Source organism: Ascaphus truei, chromosome 8, assembly GCF_040206685.1.
Source record: "Ascaphus truei isolate aAscTru1 chromosome 8, aAscTru1.hap1, whole genome shotgun sequence".
In the NCBI taxonomy this organism is placed as follows: domain Eukaryota; kingdom Metazoa; phylum Chordata; class Amphibia; order Anura; family Ascaphidae; genus Ascaphus; species Ascaphus truei.
The window spans coordinates 26,536,444-26,556,912 of NC_134490.1; the positions used below are offsets into that span (position 1 = coordinate 26,536,444).

At 41.7% G+C, this 20,469-nt stretch overlaps 1 protein-coding gene across 4 annotated transcripts in view; it reads right to left on the bottom strand.

Moving 5' to 3' along the window:
- The window catches only part of SUPV3L1 (Suv3 like RNA helicase), a 79,631-nt gene that overhangs the window by 55,894 nt on the left and 3,268 nt on the right, over nucleotides 1–20,469 (bottom strand). For 2 of the 4 annotated variants that reach the window (XM_075610912.1, XM_075610913.1), the window contains exons 4-14: nucleotides 20,014–20,128; nucleotides 18,702–18,870; nucleotides 16,050–16,161; nucleotides 14,241–14,318; nucleotides 12,639–12,730; nucleotides 10,236–10,416; nucleotides 9,598–9,691; nucleotides 3,933–4,152; nucleotides 3,162–3,242; nucleotides 2,762–2,938; nucleotides 1,270–1,418 (exon numbers count right to left, since the gene is read on the bottom strand). In XM_075610912.1, the coding sequence (XP_075467027.1) occupies nucleotides 1,270–1,418; nucleotides 2,762–2,938; nucleotides 3,162–3,242; nucleotides 3,933–4,152; nucleotides 9,598–9,691; nucleotides 10,236–10,416; nucleotides 12,639–12,730; nucleotides 14,241–14,318; nucleotides 16,050–16,161; nucleotides 18,702–18,870; nucleotides 20,014–20,128 (1,468 nt within the window). Of the gene's footprint in view, nucleotides 1–1,269; nucleotides 1,419–2,761; nucleotides 2,939–3,161; nucleotides 3,243–3,932; nucleotides 4,153–9,597; nucleotides 9,692–10,235; nucleotides 10,417–12,638; nucleotides 12,731–14,240; nucleotides 14,319–16,049; nucleotides 16,162–18,697; nucleotides 18,871–20,013; nucleotides 20,129–20,469 lie in introns of those variants that run through there. The other 2 variants (XM_075610915.1, XM_075610914.1) reach the window with 2 other exon arrangements.

A 20,469-nucleotide genomic window follows, 5' to 3' on the forward strand; every position in this document is an offset into this window, starting at 1 on the left:
ATATTATATATTAATATATATATATTAATATTAATATATATATTAATATTAATATATATATATTAATATTATATATATATATATTAATATATATATATTATATATTAATATATATATTAATATTAATATATATATTAATATTAATATATATATATTAATATATATATATATATATATATATTAATATATATATATTAATATTAATATATATATTAATATTAATATATATATATTAATATTATATATATATATATTATATATATATATATATATATTAATATTAATATATATATATATATATTAATATATATATATATTAATATATATATATATATATATTAATATATATATATATATATATTAATATATATATATATTAATATTAATATATATATATATATATAATATAATATATATATATAATATTATATTAATATATATAATATAATATATATATTAATATTAATATATATATATATTAATATATATATATATTAATATATATATATTATATATATATATAATATTAATATTAATATATATATATATATATTAATATTAATATATATATATTAATATATATATATATTAATATTAATATATTAATATTAATATATATATATATATATATATTATATATATATTAATATTAATATATATATTTATTAATATTAATATATATATATTAATATTAATATATATATATATTAATATTATTATATATATATATATATATATATTAATATTAATATATTAATATAATATATATATATATATATAATATATATAATATATAATATAATGTTATACGTGAAAAGTTACAAAAGCCAGTTACGTTAAGAAGTTTACATATTTTTTTTTTAAGCAGTTCTAAGTATTGGCTCTAAATGAATGCCTTTGATAGGTGAATGACCGATATTTATTACAACATTTATATAGAGTCCTTATCCAGGGTGCTGTACATTCATTAATGAAACAACGGTGGGATTATATATGATGGGCATAGAGTCATTGTTAATATGTCTTTGTGGTGGGAACATTATGGCCAGGTTAGGGTTTAGGTACATTGAGAGCTTGCTTGGTTGGTGGGCAGTGGTTGGGGTCATGTCTGTGTGTTTAGTCTGGTTTATGGGATGGTGATGGATCCGACAGTGGGAATAGTGGAGGCGATTGGATCGGTTGATATTTACTCCAACATACTGTTTTGTATCAAGAATAGCTGCTTCATTAATAGAACTACAGGTAAAATTCACCAATGAATGAACCTACCTTAACCACAGATAGAGATCAAGGACATCATGAACAGCTTCTAGATGCATTAAGTCCTTGATGGTCTTTGGTGTGGACACTGGCCAGTTAACGTGCCGACATATCCAATTAAATGTCAGAGGCTCGTTCCTGCTAAACTGCCGGGCAAACTAGGAGACAGCGACAAAGGATAGAATAGTTGGCAGAGGAACAATGTAATAAAAGCGAAGATCGTTTTTGTGTGATATAGTAGAGGGGCAATAACAGGGAAGAAAGAACAATGCAATCTAATTTGTTATTGTACAATTAATTATAAGAACTTAAGTTAAAAAACAGGAACAAACTATATTATTAATAAAATAACAATAGCTGTTATAATAGCAAATCATGTAACAGTAAAGTGACTTGCCAAAGGTCACAAGAAACAGGAGGTATGAACCAGATGCCCCTGCAGCAGTGTCCATGCGCGTAAATCACAGCCACCAACATGCCCAGAATAGTGTCAATATCAGCATAATGTATTTATTATATAATACACAAACCAGAGCACAGTACCATAAGAGTTAAAAGCTACAATAATAATATACTTGAACTGTAAGGGTCATTCACTTAGAAGTGCTACTCCATAAGACTGCTACCATGCTGGGAAACAACTCACAGCTCCATTTAAGGGAATGGTCCATATAAACTGAGCAGTGTTTGTCCATAACAGACACCATGCAGGGGACACCTTACACTTACAGCAGGCCTGCACAACTCCAGTCCTCGAGGGCCGCAAACAGGCCAGGTTTTCAGGATATCCCTACTTCAGTACAGCTGGCTCAATTAGTGGCTCATTCATACTGAACCACTAATTGAGCCAGCTGTGCTGAAGTATGGATATCCTGAAATCTGGCCTGTTTGCGGCCCTTGATGACTGGAGTTGTGCAGGCCTGACTTACAGCCATCCAGTTGAAGTCATATGTACAAAGCCGTACTGTAAAGTGTCTTTTGAAATATTGCTGCTTCGTAAGTCTGGCCTAAAACATTAGCACATGGTGCAGTGATTGGTAAAGAAATTATTGCTTTAAAAAGCTTAGAATCTAAAACCTGAAAGTCTCCAAGTACTGTAGCTATCCTTGAAGCTATGCTCATTTAATGAAGGTTCTTGGCTGTTATACCTTGGCAAAGACGCTGTTCCATATTCAGTCTACTGGCAAAGATTTGGCAATGGAAGCATTGAATACACTTTACTTAAAAAGATGCAATCCTTCCCAAAATCAGCTTTGTGCCAAAACATCACGATGATTGGAAAAATATACGTGTGATCACTTCAAAATCAGACAGGAATTAAAGCTTCCGCTGATTCTGTCATGTTGCTCTATCCAAAGGCAGCTGGGAATTTCTGATGAACTTGCTCAGGCTTGGAAAGGTTCAAATACGTTTGGGGAAGGTGTGCTTTGTTCCAAAAAGTAAAGAAATCAATTTATTTTCATAAGAAAGGAAGGCATTGAACCTTTCCATTAGAACTCACCTTTAACAATGAAGTACAGACAAACGGTTGTTTCTTGTTGATTGGAGCTGTGCAAAACACGTATCTCGCTCTTAAGTTTAATGGAATATGTTGAATCATGTCAGCTACAAACTTAAAGTCATCAATGTTGCACACAAAATAAAGCCCGTCCACCTGAGAGAGACTTACAAAGATGTCCTATAAAAGAAAAAAAAAATATGTATGAGAAAGATAAAAATGCAATCAAGTCTTCAAAGCAACTACACAGAGCAGGAGAGATCAAAAATCTAAGCTGTATTGGGGGCGGCCACAGTTCCTGAGAAATGTACCCTTTTGTTTGCATAGTGTGCAGGCAGTGTGTGAGGGTGGTTACGGTATAGCGATCAATCATAACGGGAACTGCCAAAGACCTTATACTCACTATGAGATTGGACAGAGTAGCATCAGGGAGCTGGTACGCAAACATTTCTATTTGCTCGGCGGTCGGATGCAGTCCTGCAGTCTAACAAAGTGAAAATATAGACATTTTAGTTGTAGAGAATACTTATGCATTTGCTGCTGGTGGAGCACGTGAGCGCAGAACGCTTCATTCCAATGTAGTGTGTGAGTACATTGATTTTATTCATTCTGTCTATAAAGCTGTGTTATAGAATTATTCTATGTTGGCATTCTATTTTTTTTCATATCAGTTACCCTGGAGCTACATCCTGATCCTTGCCTATACACAGACCAGCATCCTGTATTCCACCATTGGTTCCTAATGCTGAAAAGAATTGAGTGTGTGAGTGCCTTGGACGCTGGTTAATTGATCTTCCAATACACTTTGTTATACTGTGTTGCACTAATTAGTGTTTCTTCTTCTTGTCTCCACATATTCCACGAGAGCTGCGCTCCTGTTTTGTTCTTTATTCTGTATTTTTTTTTACCCTGGAAAGGTTTTTTTTGGAGCAGCACCTCGCATTTAACAAATGGGTTGTATTTTAGTTTACCCTTATATTTGATCACTTAATATCAAGTCACTTTAAAATCACCTGCACTAGAAATACATTTTTGCGCTGAAACAACTTTTTTCTCATTTTATTCTACTGTGCCTTTACCACAATGAGTTGCTGGCACCACTGGCAGCAGAGGGGTTAATAGATTTTGCTAGAGAAAGGGCAGCGCCCTTGTGCGTTTACATTAATTGGTTCACCTCAACGGGAGGAACGGCGTTGCTCAGAATCTCCTTCAGCAGCGGCAGGTCGTCGCGGTGCATCGTGGTGACTTGGCCTTCCTTAAAAACGGAGCTGAACCTGCCTGCGCGGCCCGAAATCTGCAGGGCCTGAGACGTCGAGATCGTGTCGATCTCCTTCTCCCCCTTCTCATTGATGTTGGGCTTCACCAGGGAATTAAAAATGATCCGTTTTATGCTCCTAAAAAAACAGGGTCAAGGAAATAAATAAGCACACCACTGATTAGAATCACACAGCATGAAAAATAAAATAAACACCTTCAAGCTACATATAGTGGCCAAAGGTACTCGTCTAGCCCTGTGCTGGGGCACGGCCTCATTAAAAACATCTACTTTATTGGAACCAAATCAGAGAACTACGGAAAGTCCTCTAAAGACAGAGCACAGTTGAGGAACGCACCAGGGGCCATAAAACTCAACTTTTATTAACAAAATTAGCTCAGACACGAAAATAAGGTGATTAATAATATAACTGATCCCTAAATAATTGTTAAAAATGCAGGCGTGTGGTGTTTGAGACATGGGTGTAAGTAATACCCAATGTAGAGTGTAATCCCTCTGATACAGGGGGGGGGGGGGGGGAGAGAAGTTCAGAGTGATAATAAATCAAATCTCTGCTAGGATACAAATGGACCCCCAAATTATTTAGCTTAAGGCAGTAGAGTATAGCCTAATAGTATATGCCCAAAGTAAGGGTGGCTGAGCAGCCAGGGAAATACATAGAAGTATAGTAAGCAGACACTCTACAATAAAAGCACTGGCAATAGCTAGGAATCCCAAGTCTCCTGTGCCTAAGAAGCGATGTACCAATGTATATTGGTGTTGTAATACAATTAACCAGTTACATGCTCATTACCAATAGCAGGCTAGGAGCATATAAAAGCCTACTGGTATCTTCCTGCACCGACCCTCGCCCAAGGGCGTACTGACATTTTGACGTCAATCAGGAAGTGTTTGGTGAAGGGGGGGGGGGTGAGGGGCAGGGGGGTTAGATTTGCCGTTCGACGAGGGTCACAATTGTGCTCAGTCTTTAGAGGAGTTCCCTAATGTTTGTTTCTTGTGTGTACAATTTGCACATGGATTGCACACCCTCACCACCACTAGAGAGGTAAGGGCTTATACAACACCCCACCCACCCCCCTGGTTTGATCAATATATTTATATAGACTCGTGCAGTGCAGTTCTATTAGTTTTTGCATATATTTTATTTCACAGTGCTAATTTCAAGGCATCTGGGCGGTTGATACTTTTCCCCACCAAAATCTGACACCTAGGAGTATTGTTACATACATTACTTTTCAAGTTAGTTTGCAAACATGGTGAGCGGGAAACTGGAACGGGTTTGGTTTCCCCTGGCTGCTTTTGTTCAAGAGTTTGCACAGGCAGAGCTCCCCATAATTACCATACACAAGAATGGACAAAACAAAAATGACAATGTTCTTCACCCCAAGTTGAGGTCGTATCATAAGACGTTAGATAAAAGGTTGTAAAATCCCCCAAAGCATTTGTTTGTCATGGACAAGTTAAAGGGTAACAATCATTAAAAATTGCTTGTACGTGTTGGTTTTTCTAAATGTCAAATCAGACACATTTTACATATTAAAGATGCCACAGTCCTTCGGTCACTATTGTCCCAAGCGGGACTGGCCTTTTATGTGGGACGATTGCTGCATTTTTATCTAAATCTAGAAGTGTTTTTTTTGTAAAGTTAGTTTGTAAACACGATGAGCGGAGACTTGGGAGGGGGTTGATCTCCTCTGGCTGCTTCCCTGGTCGGTCATTGTGTGCCCAACATGTTTGTACAAGCACAGCTCCTCTCCCCCGTATCTTTATTGCATCTCTGATAAGGACAGGGTGGGATAAGGGTAAATAAAAACACTTGGCCAACCCCTGTCCCCTATTCAGAGACCCCTAAGAAATGCAGTTTGTAACAATGTCTGAAATAAATATTTTTTTAAAAATTGCTATTAGCAAGGTTAGATGTGTGTGGGGAAGCCAACGAAACCTTTACAGAATATTTTTTGGTTAGCTACGTTGGATTGAAACCTTTAGTAACTACAGACAAACGTCACATACAGGTACAGAAACTTGAAGTATAAAATATGTTACTTATTAAACTGCTTATTACACACAGTTGTTATACATTACCTGGAAATCCCATTCAAATACCCACAGTCACCTGTCCTACACATCGATTCTTAACCTTTACTGCCCTTATGTGCAAGGTTGAGATGGCTAATCCCAAATGGTCAGCTGTGCCAATTTCCTTAGAATGACATCATACCACTGATAGCATTCTACACGTTCATTCTAAGCACCGCCACACACACTGCCACCTTTACCCTACTCATACAAGTGTTTCTGTATAGAACGGTCATCGCGCTCTGATATCAGCTACTGAAGAGCCACTGTCTGGATTCCCAAGTCTATTAACCCTTAGTGAGTTAATATCTAGGACTGTCACACTAGTGGCTCTTATTACATAACAGCCCCTATGTACTAAGTGGTGCTCCGCCGGAAGACACCTTATGGCTCACTCAAGTGATTGGGTGCCGGATGCAATAGCACCACTTATTAAAATGGGCCCACGCACGTGTAGGATTGATCGGGACGGCAGCTCTCACAGCCGTTGACACGATCGGAAGAGAAAAGCGCGACTTTTCACTCCTGATGCTAGGGGACGCAATGCAATAGCTGCAAAATCATACACGTGGTTATGCTGCGCCAATGCTCGTGGCAGTCTCGTGCCACGGACATTCTGGCAGTGAAAGGGTTACAATACAATTAATAGCTTTGCAAATATAACTTTGTTAAAACATTTTTTTTAAAAGTGCAATACCACATAACTGGCCCCAAAACAACATTTTTAACAATCAAAGCGTCTTTTTTTTTTTTTTAATTAATCAAACCATGGTAAAAGCAAAGATTTGGCTTATTTTATTTTTTTGAAAAGTATGAACTGCGTTTCTTGGGGCCTCTGAATGGGGAAGTGTTGGTCAAATTAAGTACTACTTTTTTCATCTACTCCCCCCCCCCCCTCCAATCCGGCCTTATCAGAGAACCAATAAGAAGTAAGGAGAGGGGGGCAGATGGGGGCTCTGGCTGCGTACACCGTGACAGCCGACAAAAGGGAGCTGCCAGAGGAAATCAAACCCCTCCCAAATCTCAGCTCACAAGGTTTACAACCTCATTCTGAAAGTACGTATAGGAGACAGATTAATAAAAAAAAGGAATCAATCACGCAGATGCAAGATAAAGGTTTTTCCAAATATTAGTTATATATATTTTGCATTTATAAATGTATTTTATGCCACACTTCATTGTGCCTATACCCTCACATAGAGTCTGATATTTTTATTATATCAGTGGGCAAATATAGAGGGTATAGAGCAGAAGTGGAACCAAGGCATGCATACTCCTGACTAAGCAGAAGTACATCTGCAAAATGTGTTTTACCCTCCCATTCTCCGAGTCACCCCTATGATATTGTCGTGGCTTCCTATTGGCCCATGTAATGAGGGAGATTTTAACCACCATTGTGTTGCTGCTGGAGGGGATGGTAGCGACTCTACCTTTGCCGGTACGTATCTTGTGAACCCGGGGCTCTGCGGAGCGGAGAAGAATGAGGTGCCGCTCCAGGAACCCCCTGCTTCCCAGCTAAGCAGCATGTCCGAATTAGAAGGAGTGGCTCAGTGAGTAAAGACACTGACTGGCGTTGAGAGTTTGAAGCAGGGGAACCTGGTTCAATTCCCGGTGTCGGCTCCTTGTGACATTGTGCAAGTCACTTTATCTCCCTGTGCCTCAAGCACCAAAAACATAGATTGTAAGCTCCACTGGGCAGGGACCTGTGCCTGCAAAATGTCTCTGTAAAAGAGCTATGTAAAACTAGCAGCGCTATACAAGAACATGCTATTATTATTATGCCGATTACGTTGATCATTTGTTTAAAAATAAACAAATCTTCTGTGTGACTGACCCATAAAGGGTTCAAACCTAACCAAGCAAAATGCTTGCAGCAGTTTAACACGGATCAGAATGAAGCTGGAACATTGTACTTTTAGCATGATGCCATAAACACAATTTGCACAGATCAATACTTCTCCAGAAAAGAAAATGACTTGAGAATTTTTTAATCAATTATGTGCATCAGGAGGACACTGGCATAGTAGCGGCAGTCTGTAAAATCAAAGGTTTATTGAGCAGTTTAAGTGAAATGGTGAATTTGTAGAAGACACTCACTCCAAAATGCATCTACAGCAGAACGGTGCAGAAGAGGTCTCCTGCTCCTGTGCCACCTCCGCCAAATCAGATCTCCCCCCGTGCGCCGAGTGAGCTGAAGCGCAGCCTGCAATTGCCGGAGGTGGCCCCCCGGAGATCTATGCACCCTAATTCCCAACAAGACGTGTAGCTGAGTGCGCAGTGACCGGTAAGGAGCATGGGTAGCACCAACAAGGTCTGGGCTCACACCTTTGGGGACCAGGTGCAAGGAGGGTTCGTGGGTGCTGGTGGTCTGGCCATGAATGACCCAGTGTCCACGGATCCATCAAACTGGGGTACGTTTGCGGATCCATGCGTGGTAATACCATTGCAGTAGGAAGTAACAAGGCTGGGGGAGGCAAGTAAATCCGTGGAGGTGGAGGTGAAGGAGAGGGGTGCGCTGATTATATTGGGGACAACCCTACATTATGAGGCGATAATTAGAGGAGTTAATAAAAGCTTATAATTATATGTCGCCTTCCACTGAACCAGTCATTGTTATTCAGGCCCCGGGCTCTAAAACTTTGCACGGCCCTGAGACTAAGCCACCTCTGCTGAAGCAGGGATATCCTTAAAAACCTGACCTGTTGGGGGGGTTCTTGAGTGACCTACAGCAACAGTTTGTTATCTATGCGGTGGCTGCACAAGGCCGGCACCTTGAAACATACCTTTATTATCACCTTTAGTGAACAGAGCTGCCACCTTTTTCCTCCCATGTGATAACCCCACCCACCCGCAACTCGTGTAATCACTCCTGCCCGCTACGGAAGGGTGCGAGACCACCTCATTAATACGCCCTTTAACTGGTCTCCACTGGTGATGTTTACCCTCCACTAGGTGACTGTGGGAAGAGGGTCAAAAGCAGCTGTCCCATGGTGGAACCCTGCGAGTTGTCGGGTCTCCCCCAGAAGTATTTTTTCGTTTGTAACCATGGTGAGCTGTGACTTGGGAGGCGTGTGATGGGGGTAAAGAAAACACTTGTTTGACAAAGACGCCCTCTCTCTCATTCAGAGGCCCCTAAAGTATGCAATTTGTAATTACATTTCCAGAGAAACACAAGCCAAACCTTTGCATTTACCTTATTTCGATTCATTTAAAAAAAAAAAAAAACCCAAATAGATTGTTAAATTATTTACAAAAGGTTGTTTTCTGCCCGAATAAGTGGGATCAAACCTGTAACCTGCATATAAATTACCACTGATCTGAGAATACATCTCTGGATTGTGAAGAGCACAACTATATATCAAGTTGCACTAAGAAAAAAAAAATACAGACAAAACAAACTTTATATGCTACATTGCTAAAGAAATACTTACACCATATATACACACACCACATATAACTTTACATTAAATGCTGAATTACTCACAAATTAAGCCCCATTCCAATGGCATCTGTAGCAACCAGGATTTTACAAGGATCATTTGGATCATTGAATTTCTTTGCTTGTGCAAGTTTAGTCCCTAAGAGAGAATTAAAAAGAAGGGTAATTTTCCTATTTCATTGGCTGACCTACGCTGGATTCGAAGGCCCTTACTCAAGCTGTAAAGTCGCCTTCGTCAAGCTGGAGAGGGGGTTATCTTAGCTCAAACAAAATCGGGACTAGAAGTCCGATTCACTGCATACTGTACAGAGCGCATGGTGCCCTGCAGAAAGGCTCGCAAACGGACGGAAAAGTCAATCAAATAAATTTGAGATCTTGTTTCAAGACCACGCGAAAGCGAAAAACGTAAGAGAGCTGCTTTGTCAACTGAACTGGGTGGTCCCTGGATCCGATCTGTGGTGCCCCCCTCAGGGAATCCCCCTACTCTTCATAATTGTATTTTTTTTGTGTGCAGCCTCGAGTCACACAAAAGTAAAAAAAAAACACATATGGCCACAGCATCACTTCATCATCCACTGAGGACATTGCAGCTCGCTATTGGCTGCCAAAGTCAGGTGTGCGCCGGTGGCCATTTTGTACTATTGAAATGTCTGCAGCACAAGCAAAGCACTTAGAATATTCACCTGGTGGTAGACTCCCATAAATCACAGCACATTCCAATCCCCGCATTTCAATCTGCCGACTCACAGAATAGATGTCGTTCTTATTGAAACACACGATGCAGTCGCTAGGGTGAAGGTTATCTAATGATTCCAGAGCATGGTCCAAAATCTCAATGGGCGTCAGCCTCTCGTAAGTTCGGACCTAGAAATATTACGACACAAGTATATTTAAAAGCACATTCAAAGGGTGTTTTCACTACTATGCACATCCCTGGGATAACCTATGGACAAAGAATGCTATATGTTGCTAATGCTGATCACTACAATGAAATATGACTGACGCCGGATGGCCAAATGCATTACAAAGCGCACAATCAAGTGTATTATTTACTAAATCGCACAATGTTTCTCACAGCAAAGTCCTGCAGTGCGAGGTTATGCAGGATGCTGGTAACATGGCTATATTTCTGTAATCGGCTTCATGTTCAGCAATTGCTTCAGCCCCCCGTTACTTTGCTGTCCCTTATTTACCTCCGCTCTGTCACTTGCCCGTGTGCCCCCACCCTTAGCTCCCACCCTTTCTCCCCGTTTTCTGTGTTGTCATGCTACAAATCCAGCACACAAAGGGTTAACTTCATCTGGAGTTAATATGGCATTTTTTTTTTTTTTAAAGTGTCTGTTTTTCCTCTGTTAGCAGGTTTCCCTCAGGTTATCAGAGACAAATCTGGCCCATATTAAATGGGTCAACAATTCAATTAACAAACATGTTTACAGTTGACAATGACACGTGACCAGGACATGTTCATGTCACTTCAAGGGAATTCCAGGGTGTTCTGCAAAGGACAAGAAGGTGCGGCCGGGAGAGCATTCCCCATACCCCTACAGATTTACTAAATAGAAGCTAGATCCAATCTGTATTGACTCACAAGCATAAAGAACATAGCGTTGTGACATGTGAAGGCAGGCGGAGTTTTTGCAGGCCTGAGTCTGTCCCGTAGAGCTTACAATCTACTTTTCGTGACTCAGAGATAAGGTGACTTGCCCAAGGTCACAGGCAGCTGATGGGATTTGAACCAGGCTCCCCTGCTTCTAACTGTTTTCAGAGTTAGTGCCTTTACTCACTGAGCTATTCCATCTATATATCTCTACATATATATAGCCATCTATATAAATAATGATGTTGCAGTAAAGTCCTGGCCCTTCTACTTGTACATTTTACTAATCTGGCTGTGACAGGGTGAATGAACGTCACCAGCCATATACCTGGCAAACCTATGTTTAGGCTTGCAGTGCAGCAGTGACGAGGTTAAGTTTCAGTTGAGAAGGGCTGCTTAATTAGGCTAAGGCCTCGCTCCCAGAATCAGCGCGCCCGCACTGCAGACAGGCGGGGCGCTGACATACACAGACCGCGATATGCGGTCTGTAGGGAGCGGGAGCCGGAGGTGGGCGGGAGTGGGAGGTTTGAGCGGGAAGGGGGGCGTGGCTTGAGCGGAGGGACCTGCTACTCTTCCCCCCCCCTCCCTCCACGGCTCGGGTAAGTAAAGCAACACACACACAAACACACAGACAGAGGCAGGCACTCACGCACTCAGGCACACACATACACACACACAGAATACACACACACACACACACACAGAGGTAGGCACTCACGCACTCAGGCACACACAGACAGGCACGCACGCACTCAGACACACACACAGAAAGGCACTCACGCTGCTTTCCCCCCACACTCCTCCCCGCTCCCCGAAGCCTCTCCTCCCCATTGGCTCACAGCCACACCACGTGACGCGTCAACGCTAGGGAACACCATTCTCTTGTATCCCATAGCGGCTGATGCGCCACAGCGTGTAGTAAGCTGTGCAGCCAGGGGGGACCGGGACCGGCTAAGCAGGATTCCCCTGCTGGTGGGGAACTCGCGTGTGGCCGCCCTCGCCACCGAGCGCAGCGGGACCGAGGCCTTAGTCTGACCCCAGCTGCATAATCAAGGTGTTTTAAAACCCCCAGGCTGTACACACATGAAAGCTAGCTAGTCAGGAGACAGGACTGAAAGACTGAAGAGATTACTGCAATAAGGTCTGTTTTCAAAGTACATGTGTGATGAACTGCCTGTGTCCTGCATGCGGAAGAGAAGCTATTTTGTTTTTGTCTGCTGAAGAGAAGCCATTTTGTTTTTGTATGCTGAAGAGAAGCTATTTTGTTTTTGTGTGTTGTATGTTTTTAAGGCTCAATAAATAAGCCTCATCAAGAGAACCCGCATGTGTGGTTGCCTGTACCCTGTAACACTGGCCCCATGGATAAGTAGTTGAAGAGCACGGATTTATAGGACAATGATTTTCAGACATTACCCGCGTATGATATATAGCGAGAAGAGTATCCCATTAGCCAGAACTTTAAAGCTGGCCTATATACACACACAAGTACCTCAACTTCCTCTCCTGTTGTAAACATCAGTTCTGTCACTATGTTAATAGCAGCCGTTTCTCCGCATATGTGAATTTCTTCTGCACATAGCCCTAGGGAGGGGAAAAAAAAGACAATTGGTTTGAGGTGCAATCCCATGTATCTGGCCAAAAAACAAGCTTTTGTAAACTGTTTAACAATGTAATTAGCTTCCTTGATCTAATCTAACTAGATTTAAAGCAATAGGCTGCTTTTGTTCCTCTGGAAATTCATTACAAATTACATATCTTAGGGACATCTAAATAGGGGATTGTCTTTACCCTTCCCCCACCTTAATCTTATCAAAGAACCAATAAAGATAAGGGGACACATGGGGGCGGGGTTGAAGAGACACAGCCTGTGCAAACTGTAGTTAACACAAACTGACATTACACAGAAGGGAGCAGTCAGAGGGAACCAACGCCCCCCCCCCCCCAAATCTCAGGTCATCGTGTTTACAAACCAATATTAAACATTATTTAAAAATGTTTATAGGTGTATTTGGGTTAAAAAATAAAATTAAAATAAAAAGGAACCAGTCAACCAGATGTGCCCCTAAATCTGTCACTTTGGTCCTAGGACAGGTTGTCCCTTTAATAAAGCCATAATTCCTGCTACTTCTATGACTCCAACTCATTCAAATAGGAGCTTAAATCTTCCTGCACGGGGGAAACCTGCGTCACATGGAACTACAGTACAAGCGAATACATTGTTAAAGGGACACTTCCAATTAATGGGCAAAAATGTGTAAATGTAACTGGCTTCTTTAGGAAGGTGTAATTAATTGTCCACCTATTTGTTTATTGTAAGTGATACATTTCTATATTCTTTGGGGGACTGGAATTGTAATCATATTGAACACTTTGTTCATCACATTGATCTCTTTGGCTAATGACTATAGCATAATAAATTGTACACGAAACTACCAAAAGGAAGTCTTTCCTGAGGCAGATCCCCGCAGTAGATCTATGTTCCCCTATTCCCCCCCCTGTGGACACGTGCCCCCCACCCTCCCTGCTGCAGTGGACAAGTGACCCCACCCCCTCTGGCTGCAGTGGACCAGTGACCCCCCCCACCTCCTGCTTCAGTGGACCAGTGACGCCCCCCCCTGCAACAGTGGACTAGCGACACCCCCCCCTGCTGCGGTGAACCAGTGATGACCCCCCCAACGCCGTAGTGGCCCAGTAACACCCCTCCCTGCCGTGGTGGACCAGTGACCAACCCGCCTCCCTCCCCCCCCCATCTGCCACGGTGGACCAGTGACACGACCCTCTCTGCTGCAGTGGACCACTGACCCCACCCCGCTGCTGCAGTGGACCAGTGACCCCCCCGGTGGGGAAGTGGCCCCCCCCCCCCCTGCCACGATGGGCCAGTGCAGGCAAGTAACATTTTCAAACCCTGCTTATACTTATCTGACTTTTCTTACGCATTAATCACCTACAATTAACATACTAATCAAAGTCGTCAATAGTTCACTCTGGACCTATATGGGCCTTCCCTTAAACTCACAAAATGTGAGTGGACTGTCCCTTTAGGGAACTTAAACACAAACAAAACCAATAGGGTAGTCAGAGGTTTTATTACCTAAAAGTGCTCTGGTCCAGGCCCAACCTCTGGAAGGATCTTTGATCATCTGAATTTCATCAATCACAGCCACCTCATCTTAAAGAGAGAACACATGCAAATCACTGGCAATAGAATCCACACATTAGATAACTGGATGTAGTTAGATCATGAACCCCTTGAATGCTGGAGAGGTCGCGCCACAACGCGATCATGGGACCACTCCCCAGGAGGGATCACATGATCGCGTCACTGAGTACAACGGCTACATGGCATTCAGTGCAGAACGCGGCTTCCCATAGAAAACAAATAAAAAAGGAGAAAATAATGGTCATCACCGGAGCAACTTTCTCAGGAACCTTCCCCAAAATCCCCCCCCCAGTTTAAAAAATAATATATATTATTATATTTTATTTATTTAATTAATACTTATATCCCTTTCTTTTATTGAATGTTATTTTAACCTTTGTCTTATAAAATAAGTTAAATACACACGATACGTACTAGAGGGTAACAATGTATTAGACCAGGGGTAGCCCACTCCAATCCTTCAAGGGCCACCAACAGGCTAGGTATTAGGGATAGCCCTGCTTCAGCACAGGAGACTTAATCTGTGCTGAAGCCGGGATAGCCTTAGAAGCTGACCTGTTGGTGGCCCTTGAGAACTGAAGTTGGCCGCCCCTGTATTAGGCGATAAAATTAGGAGCTTCCTGGATACCACGTGTTCGACGGAGCTGCAGCCGGTCAAAACTCTACCTGAAAAACCCCCCGCTCATGGTCTATGGCAGTGCTGTAAGTAGGACTCCGGTTTTTACCAACCGGATCCCACCCCTGCTAATTTATTGTGTTTAATAAATCTATTCTTAGTATCAGCCAGCCTTATATGTTTTATGTTATGTGTTTTGTGTAATGTTAGTCTTGTTTGGTGTATATCATATCATTGCATATCTGCACTATGATGTGTTTTTCTTGTTTCTCTTCTCTCTGCATATGTTGATGGAGTTCACACAGTGAAGATACAGCTGAAAACTACATTTACAGCTACCATCCGTGTGAGAACATTCCCATATTGGACAATATTTTTCCACCATTGGACTATAGTGGCGCCGGTCTGTATTGTATGATTGTGTTTTGTATTGCTAACTAGGTCTTGGAGTTAGTGTCACCTGGCAGCCTAATATTATTATTTATTTTTATATTAATATATCACCTAATATTACACATATAAATTCTTTTAGCGCTATATACACCCATTTTTTCTTATAATACTCATGGTTGACATACTGTATATTTTAGCTCTGGTACCAACCCGTATAAGGTGAAAATTACATTCCCAATGATTTGTTTTGTATCCCATGTACAACATGTGAAAATATTAATACGGTACATATATTGTGGGAAATGAGTAAGAAAGTCCATGACATAGCCACATAATCACACTCATTGGCTGAACTGCTCATGGGACGCGGCCGTCGCAGGAAAAGACAAAATGTTTTGGTCTCTTCAAAAGACGCTCACCCCATCGCGCGCGCACTGGCGGAGCCCTGATAGGGATTGGGCAAGTATTCTTGTCGCGAACGAGCACCATCGCGCATAACACAATCGCGGCCGAACTTAGCAATAGAGCAAACCAATAATTCACATTATCTGACAGGGTTATGTGGACATTCATTTGGATATTAGGAGCAAAAATAAAACACAATCTTAGGATCTGCTTTTTTGCATGGGATTCCCACTATGTAAATGAGCGTGCTACAGCGCAAGGCATATTTACAGGTGGGAAATAAATCTATTTACAGCATATATAAATATCTAGTTTTATAGACATACATGGTGTGGTCACGCTGCACATTTCAATTGTACAAGCTGCATGGTTAGATGGTCGTCCATCCGGATCAACAAACGCCAGTTCTTCTCCTGTGATTAAGTCGCATGGCACTCCCTAAAAAATATAATTGATCTGATTAGTTTCTACGTCAGCGAGATGAACCGGAAATAATGTGATTGACCTTTCCTTATATTTAAATCATGTTCTAATTTAGGACGGATTACATTTTTGTGTTCAAATACATAATACTATTAAACCATGAAAAATAACATGTAAAATTCATTAAGTTGCAGCTGGTTTTAGAACAAAGTTTTGTGGACCAAGTTAAAAGGTTCAGATTCCATTAAAACAGACTTAGCGGCCGACGTATGGTACCGCTCAAAATGAACTACGGCTAAACAGGTCATATGAAACCAGACAAATACAAAACACTGCCCCGATGTCCCAAAAATTACCGGATTTTTAAATTGTTTTTAGATTCGTAGATTGCACCGCGACGGTATCAGGGAAATTCTGTGCTTGGCCATTTCCTTTTTTGCTCAATACCCGACACACGGGATGGGAACTTGTGTTTATATTAGAAGGTGTCTGCTGCCTTTCTAATGCCAAACAACAGAGCCTCCAACTGAACCTTAAAGCAGCAATTACAAGGGGGCGGGGGAGAAATCAGGGGGTGGCCCTGAGCTGAACCGCGCTACCTTCCCTCTAGGGACCCCCCAATCACTGAGATAATTACCATGTTTGTTGCCGGCGTACCACATGGTGAAGCCAATATGACAGCAGCTGTTTGACCAGAACGAAGCCGCAATCAATGACGTTGCAGCTTGCTATTGTCCTGCGGTTACCACAAGGATATATACGGTCATATTGTTTTTCCAGCTTCAGCCTCAGCATTGGCAACAAAAGCAATGATTATTTCCAGGGCCTGACAAACTGGGCCAAAACCCACTGGCCCTCCCCAGAAAGTCACTCATACCCCCCCCCCCTCCACAACACTTACCTGCGGCAGAGTCCTGACGGCGTCCCCCAGCCTTCTGCTGTCTTGTCGCCTTTAAAATCATGTTTTTCTCCTGCAGCACTTTTCAAAATGGCCACGCGGCATCGTACGAAGCCGCGTTGCCATGGCAACGGGACGCGGTGACATAATGCTGCGCCGTCCAGCCATTTTGAATAGTGCTGCAGGAGAAAAACATGATTTAAAGATCAAGACGGAGAAGACCGGTAGACGCCGGGGGACACCGCCGCAGGTAAACAGTCGACAGCGACCGCATTTGTCAAGCCCTGATCATCTCAGTAACTGGGGGGTCCTCAGAGCTGAAAAAAATTCTGCTCCAATGCCCCCTGCCCACCATCCTAATTATGTAAACAAACACATTTAAAAAAAAAAAAAAAAAACCCCAGGTGGGATTGCCGATTTGGTTATCCCGGTGTTCCGGGAGCGGGCCCACACATGGACCAATCACTGCCATGTGGTGATGAATGTGTAGCCATGTGTAGCGTGGCAGAGGTTGCAGGCCACTATGCCAGCAAAAGGGCGATTGCCTGTGGTTTATCCCACAGAACTCTAGACTTTGACCCTTTCTGTGGCTGGAAGGTCTTCATACCAGCCACGGATGTCTGTGACCATGTGACCACATGGTTGTGACCCATTCCATTGACATCAGGAACAGAAGAGGAAAACCTTATCTTCTGTTCCAGCCCCACGAGAGTAACACAGGAACATTATCTCCCCAAAGAAGTGAGCAGAGAAACTCTGAGGTTCATGGATCACAAAGCCCTCCTGATAATACGGCACAGTAAAAGGTTTTTAACCGTGGTCGAAGTGACGTAAAAAGGGGCTGTTCCTCTAAGACCAAAGTGAATGACAGTGAAAGGTGGAAGGGGTTAAATCTGGGTAACTGACATTTTTACCCAAAATCCGACACCTTTAAGTATTTTTAAAATCAATGTGTCAGTCTAGTTTGTAACTATGATGAGCGGAGACATGAGGGGTTTGATTTTCTCTGGCTGCTCCATGATGGCAGAGTGTGAGTGTGTGTGTGTCAATAAGAGTTGTCACAAAGGCCTCTCTCTCCCCCTTTCCTTATTAATTCTCTGATGAGGACAGGGTGGGCTAAAGGTAAAGAAAACACTTGATTGACAAACACTTCCCCATTTAGAGGTCTTTAAACACGTCACGTGTTATTTATTTCCAGAGAAATTAAAAAGAGAATATCCTTGCTTTTAGCACGGTTAGAGTGGTGTACAGAAGACAAATTAGATTGTCCAATTGTTTACAAAAGGTTGTTTGTTTGCTGTTGCCGGCAATGTGGGATTCCATCTTTAAAACATTGGGGCGCAGCTATTTGAATGTAAGCTTTATGCTGAAAAACAAGAGGGGGGAGAAACTTTCTACTCGGAATACCCTTTTTCTTTTTAAAAAAAAAAAAGGGGGAAGAAGCAGCACTGGGCCTCTGGCTGTGAAAATAAAAAAGCAGCATGAGTCTCTAATCCCCTATTGCCATCACACTTCGAACACTTGTTATTAATCTTAAGAAAAATATTGCGCTTTGCATAACAGCAGCAAGAAAAAAAATCAATAGACAGATATAAGTGAAGACCCTTAAATACAGTGAAGGTATATGAGGAGATGATAAAACTGGTAACATACTGACAGAATCATTACTCTTTTGGTAGATCTCGTGAGCCAGGAGCTTCAGGGGGCCGCAGTAAACTCCGGATTTTGCAGTCAGATATCTCTGGATAGCGTGATACGTTTTGCCACTATTTGTAGGCCCGGCGTGGAAGATTATTTTCCGTTGAATGGCTCTGGCATCAGGATACCTAGAGAAAAAAAAAATCAGAAACCGTTATAGACGCTCAAACGGAATTCATCATATTGTAATTGATTTCACGACACCAGGTGGACTTTGTAGCACATTTAGAAAGGGATGAGTCTGCTTGTTCAAGTTAATTTATGACACTTACTGTATTTAAAGCAGTCAGAGCTGCATGTTTTTTGTTTGTTCTTTATGGGATTGAAGCAGGTCATCTCTGGAGATGAACTGCGTTAATTTCAGCTCCAGGGACCTCCTGCTTACGGAGATACTTACCTCTGTAGGGGGTGCCGGTATCTTGGTGCTGTGTAACGCTTGTCAATATTCCAAATTGACAAACGGGTTCATTTGATAAGTAGTTTATTTAATACATAGTATAATCATATACTCATTCAAAAGTCTACAAGACTCTCTCTGCCAGGGAGTGTCCAGTCAGCAACCTTTAAACATTTAATTTCCTTTGTTCAAAATGTGTTACTAGGCAGATTATACTAACCACTCCCTAATTCTTAAACCAATCATTTTACAGCTCATTAAACTTGGTGTGAACTGGCCTCAAACAGCCATGAATAGGTTCCTTGGTACTCACTTATCACTAGAATGTGGGCGTTACTTTAGTCACAGTCGTAGATCTACTTACAAGCGAAACCTCCCATCTACACACCACATACACATTCCTTCACACAAAATGGATACTGAAAACAACAGATTTTACAAAATGGAAACTGAACATTGCTTTCAATCCTTCTCCAGAGACCCTCTCCCCCCCCCCCCCCCTCCCCAGTCCATTTCAGTAATATATCAACAGTATCTTAATTTCAGCAATATTATTTCGTCACGGTCCTGGTCAGAAGGCCAACAGGAAGCTGCAAGGGATGACGTCACGGCTTCCTATGGGCCCGAGTGACCAATTTTGATAGCCCCGCACTCCCCAGCCAGAGCTTCTACCGGCACCCAATACAGAGGTATCTCAGGAAGCAGGAGGTCCCCTGAGCTGAAATCAACACAGTTCAGCTCCAGATGTCATTTTTATTAACATGGTATTACAACCAAAACAGTATATTGGCCACATCTTTCTGAAGCCGCAGAGGGACCCGGCTGCATACAATCAATCTAAAAAAACAGGGCATAGCTAGTTTAACAGCCTTACCAATTGGGAGGTAACCTCAAGTCGCTAATTTTGCGGAGATCATCCATACAGTCCAGCATTGGGAAGATCTGTTTTGCATGTCTCATGAAAAACGGGAAAAGGTCATCAACGTGACCTAGGAAGGAATAATAAAATATAAAGTGTGACTGGTGTTTGATGGTATTGTAAAGATTCTTGCCAAAAAGCAATATCTGGCCAATATATCCTTCAATCATAAAATAGGCAAAGTTCATCGAGGAAAAAAATAAAATAATTAAATGCGCACACACAAGCCATATTAACATATTTATAATATATTTTAGGTTTACATTTTATATGATTTTAAGTAAATTTGTGTTATCCGAGAAGTTTTAATTGATTAGGAAAAATTAAGTGTTATCTAGCTTTTGGACGATATATTGCCTAGATCAGTAGCGCGCAAACTTTTCCCCCTGCGCCCCGCTGCCTACTCTCGCC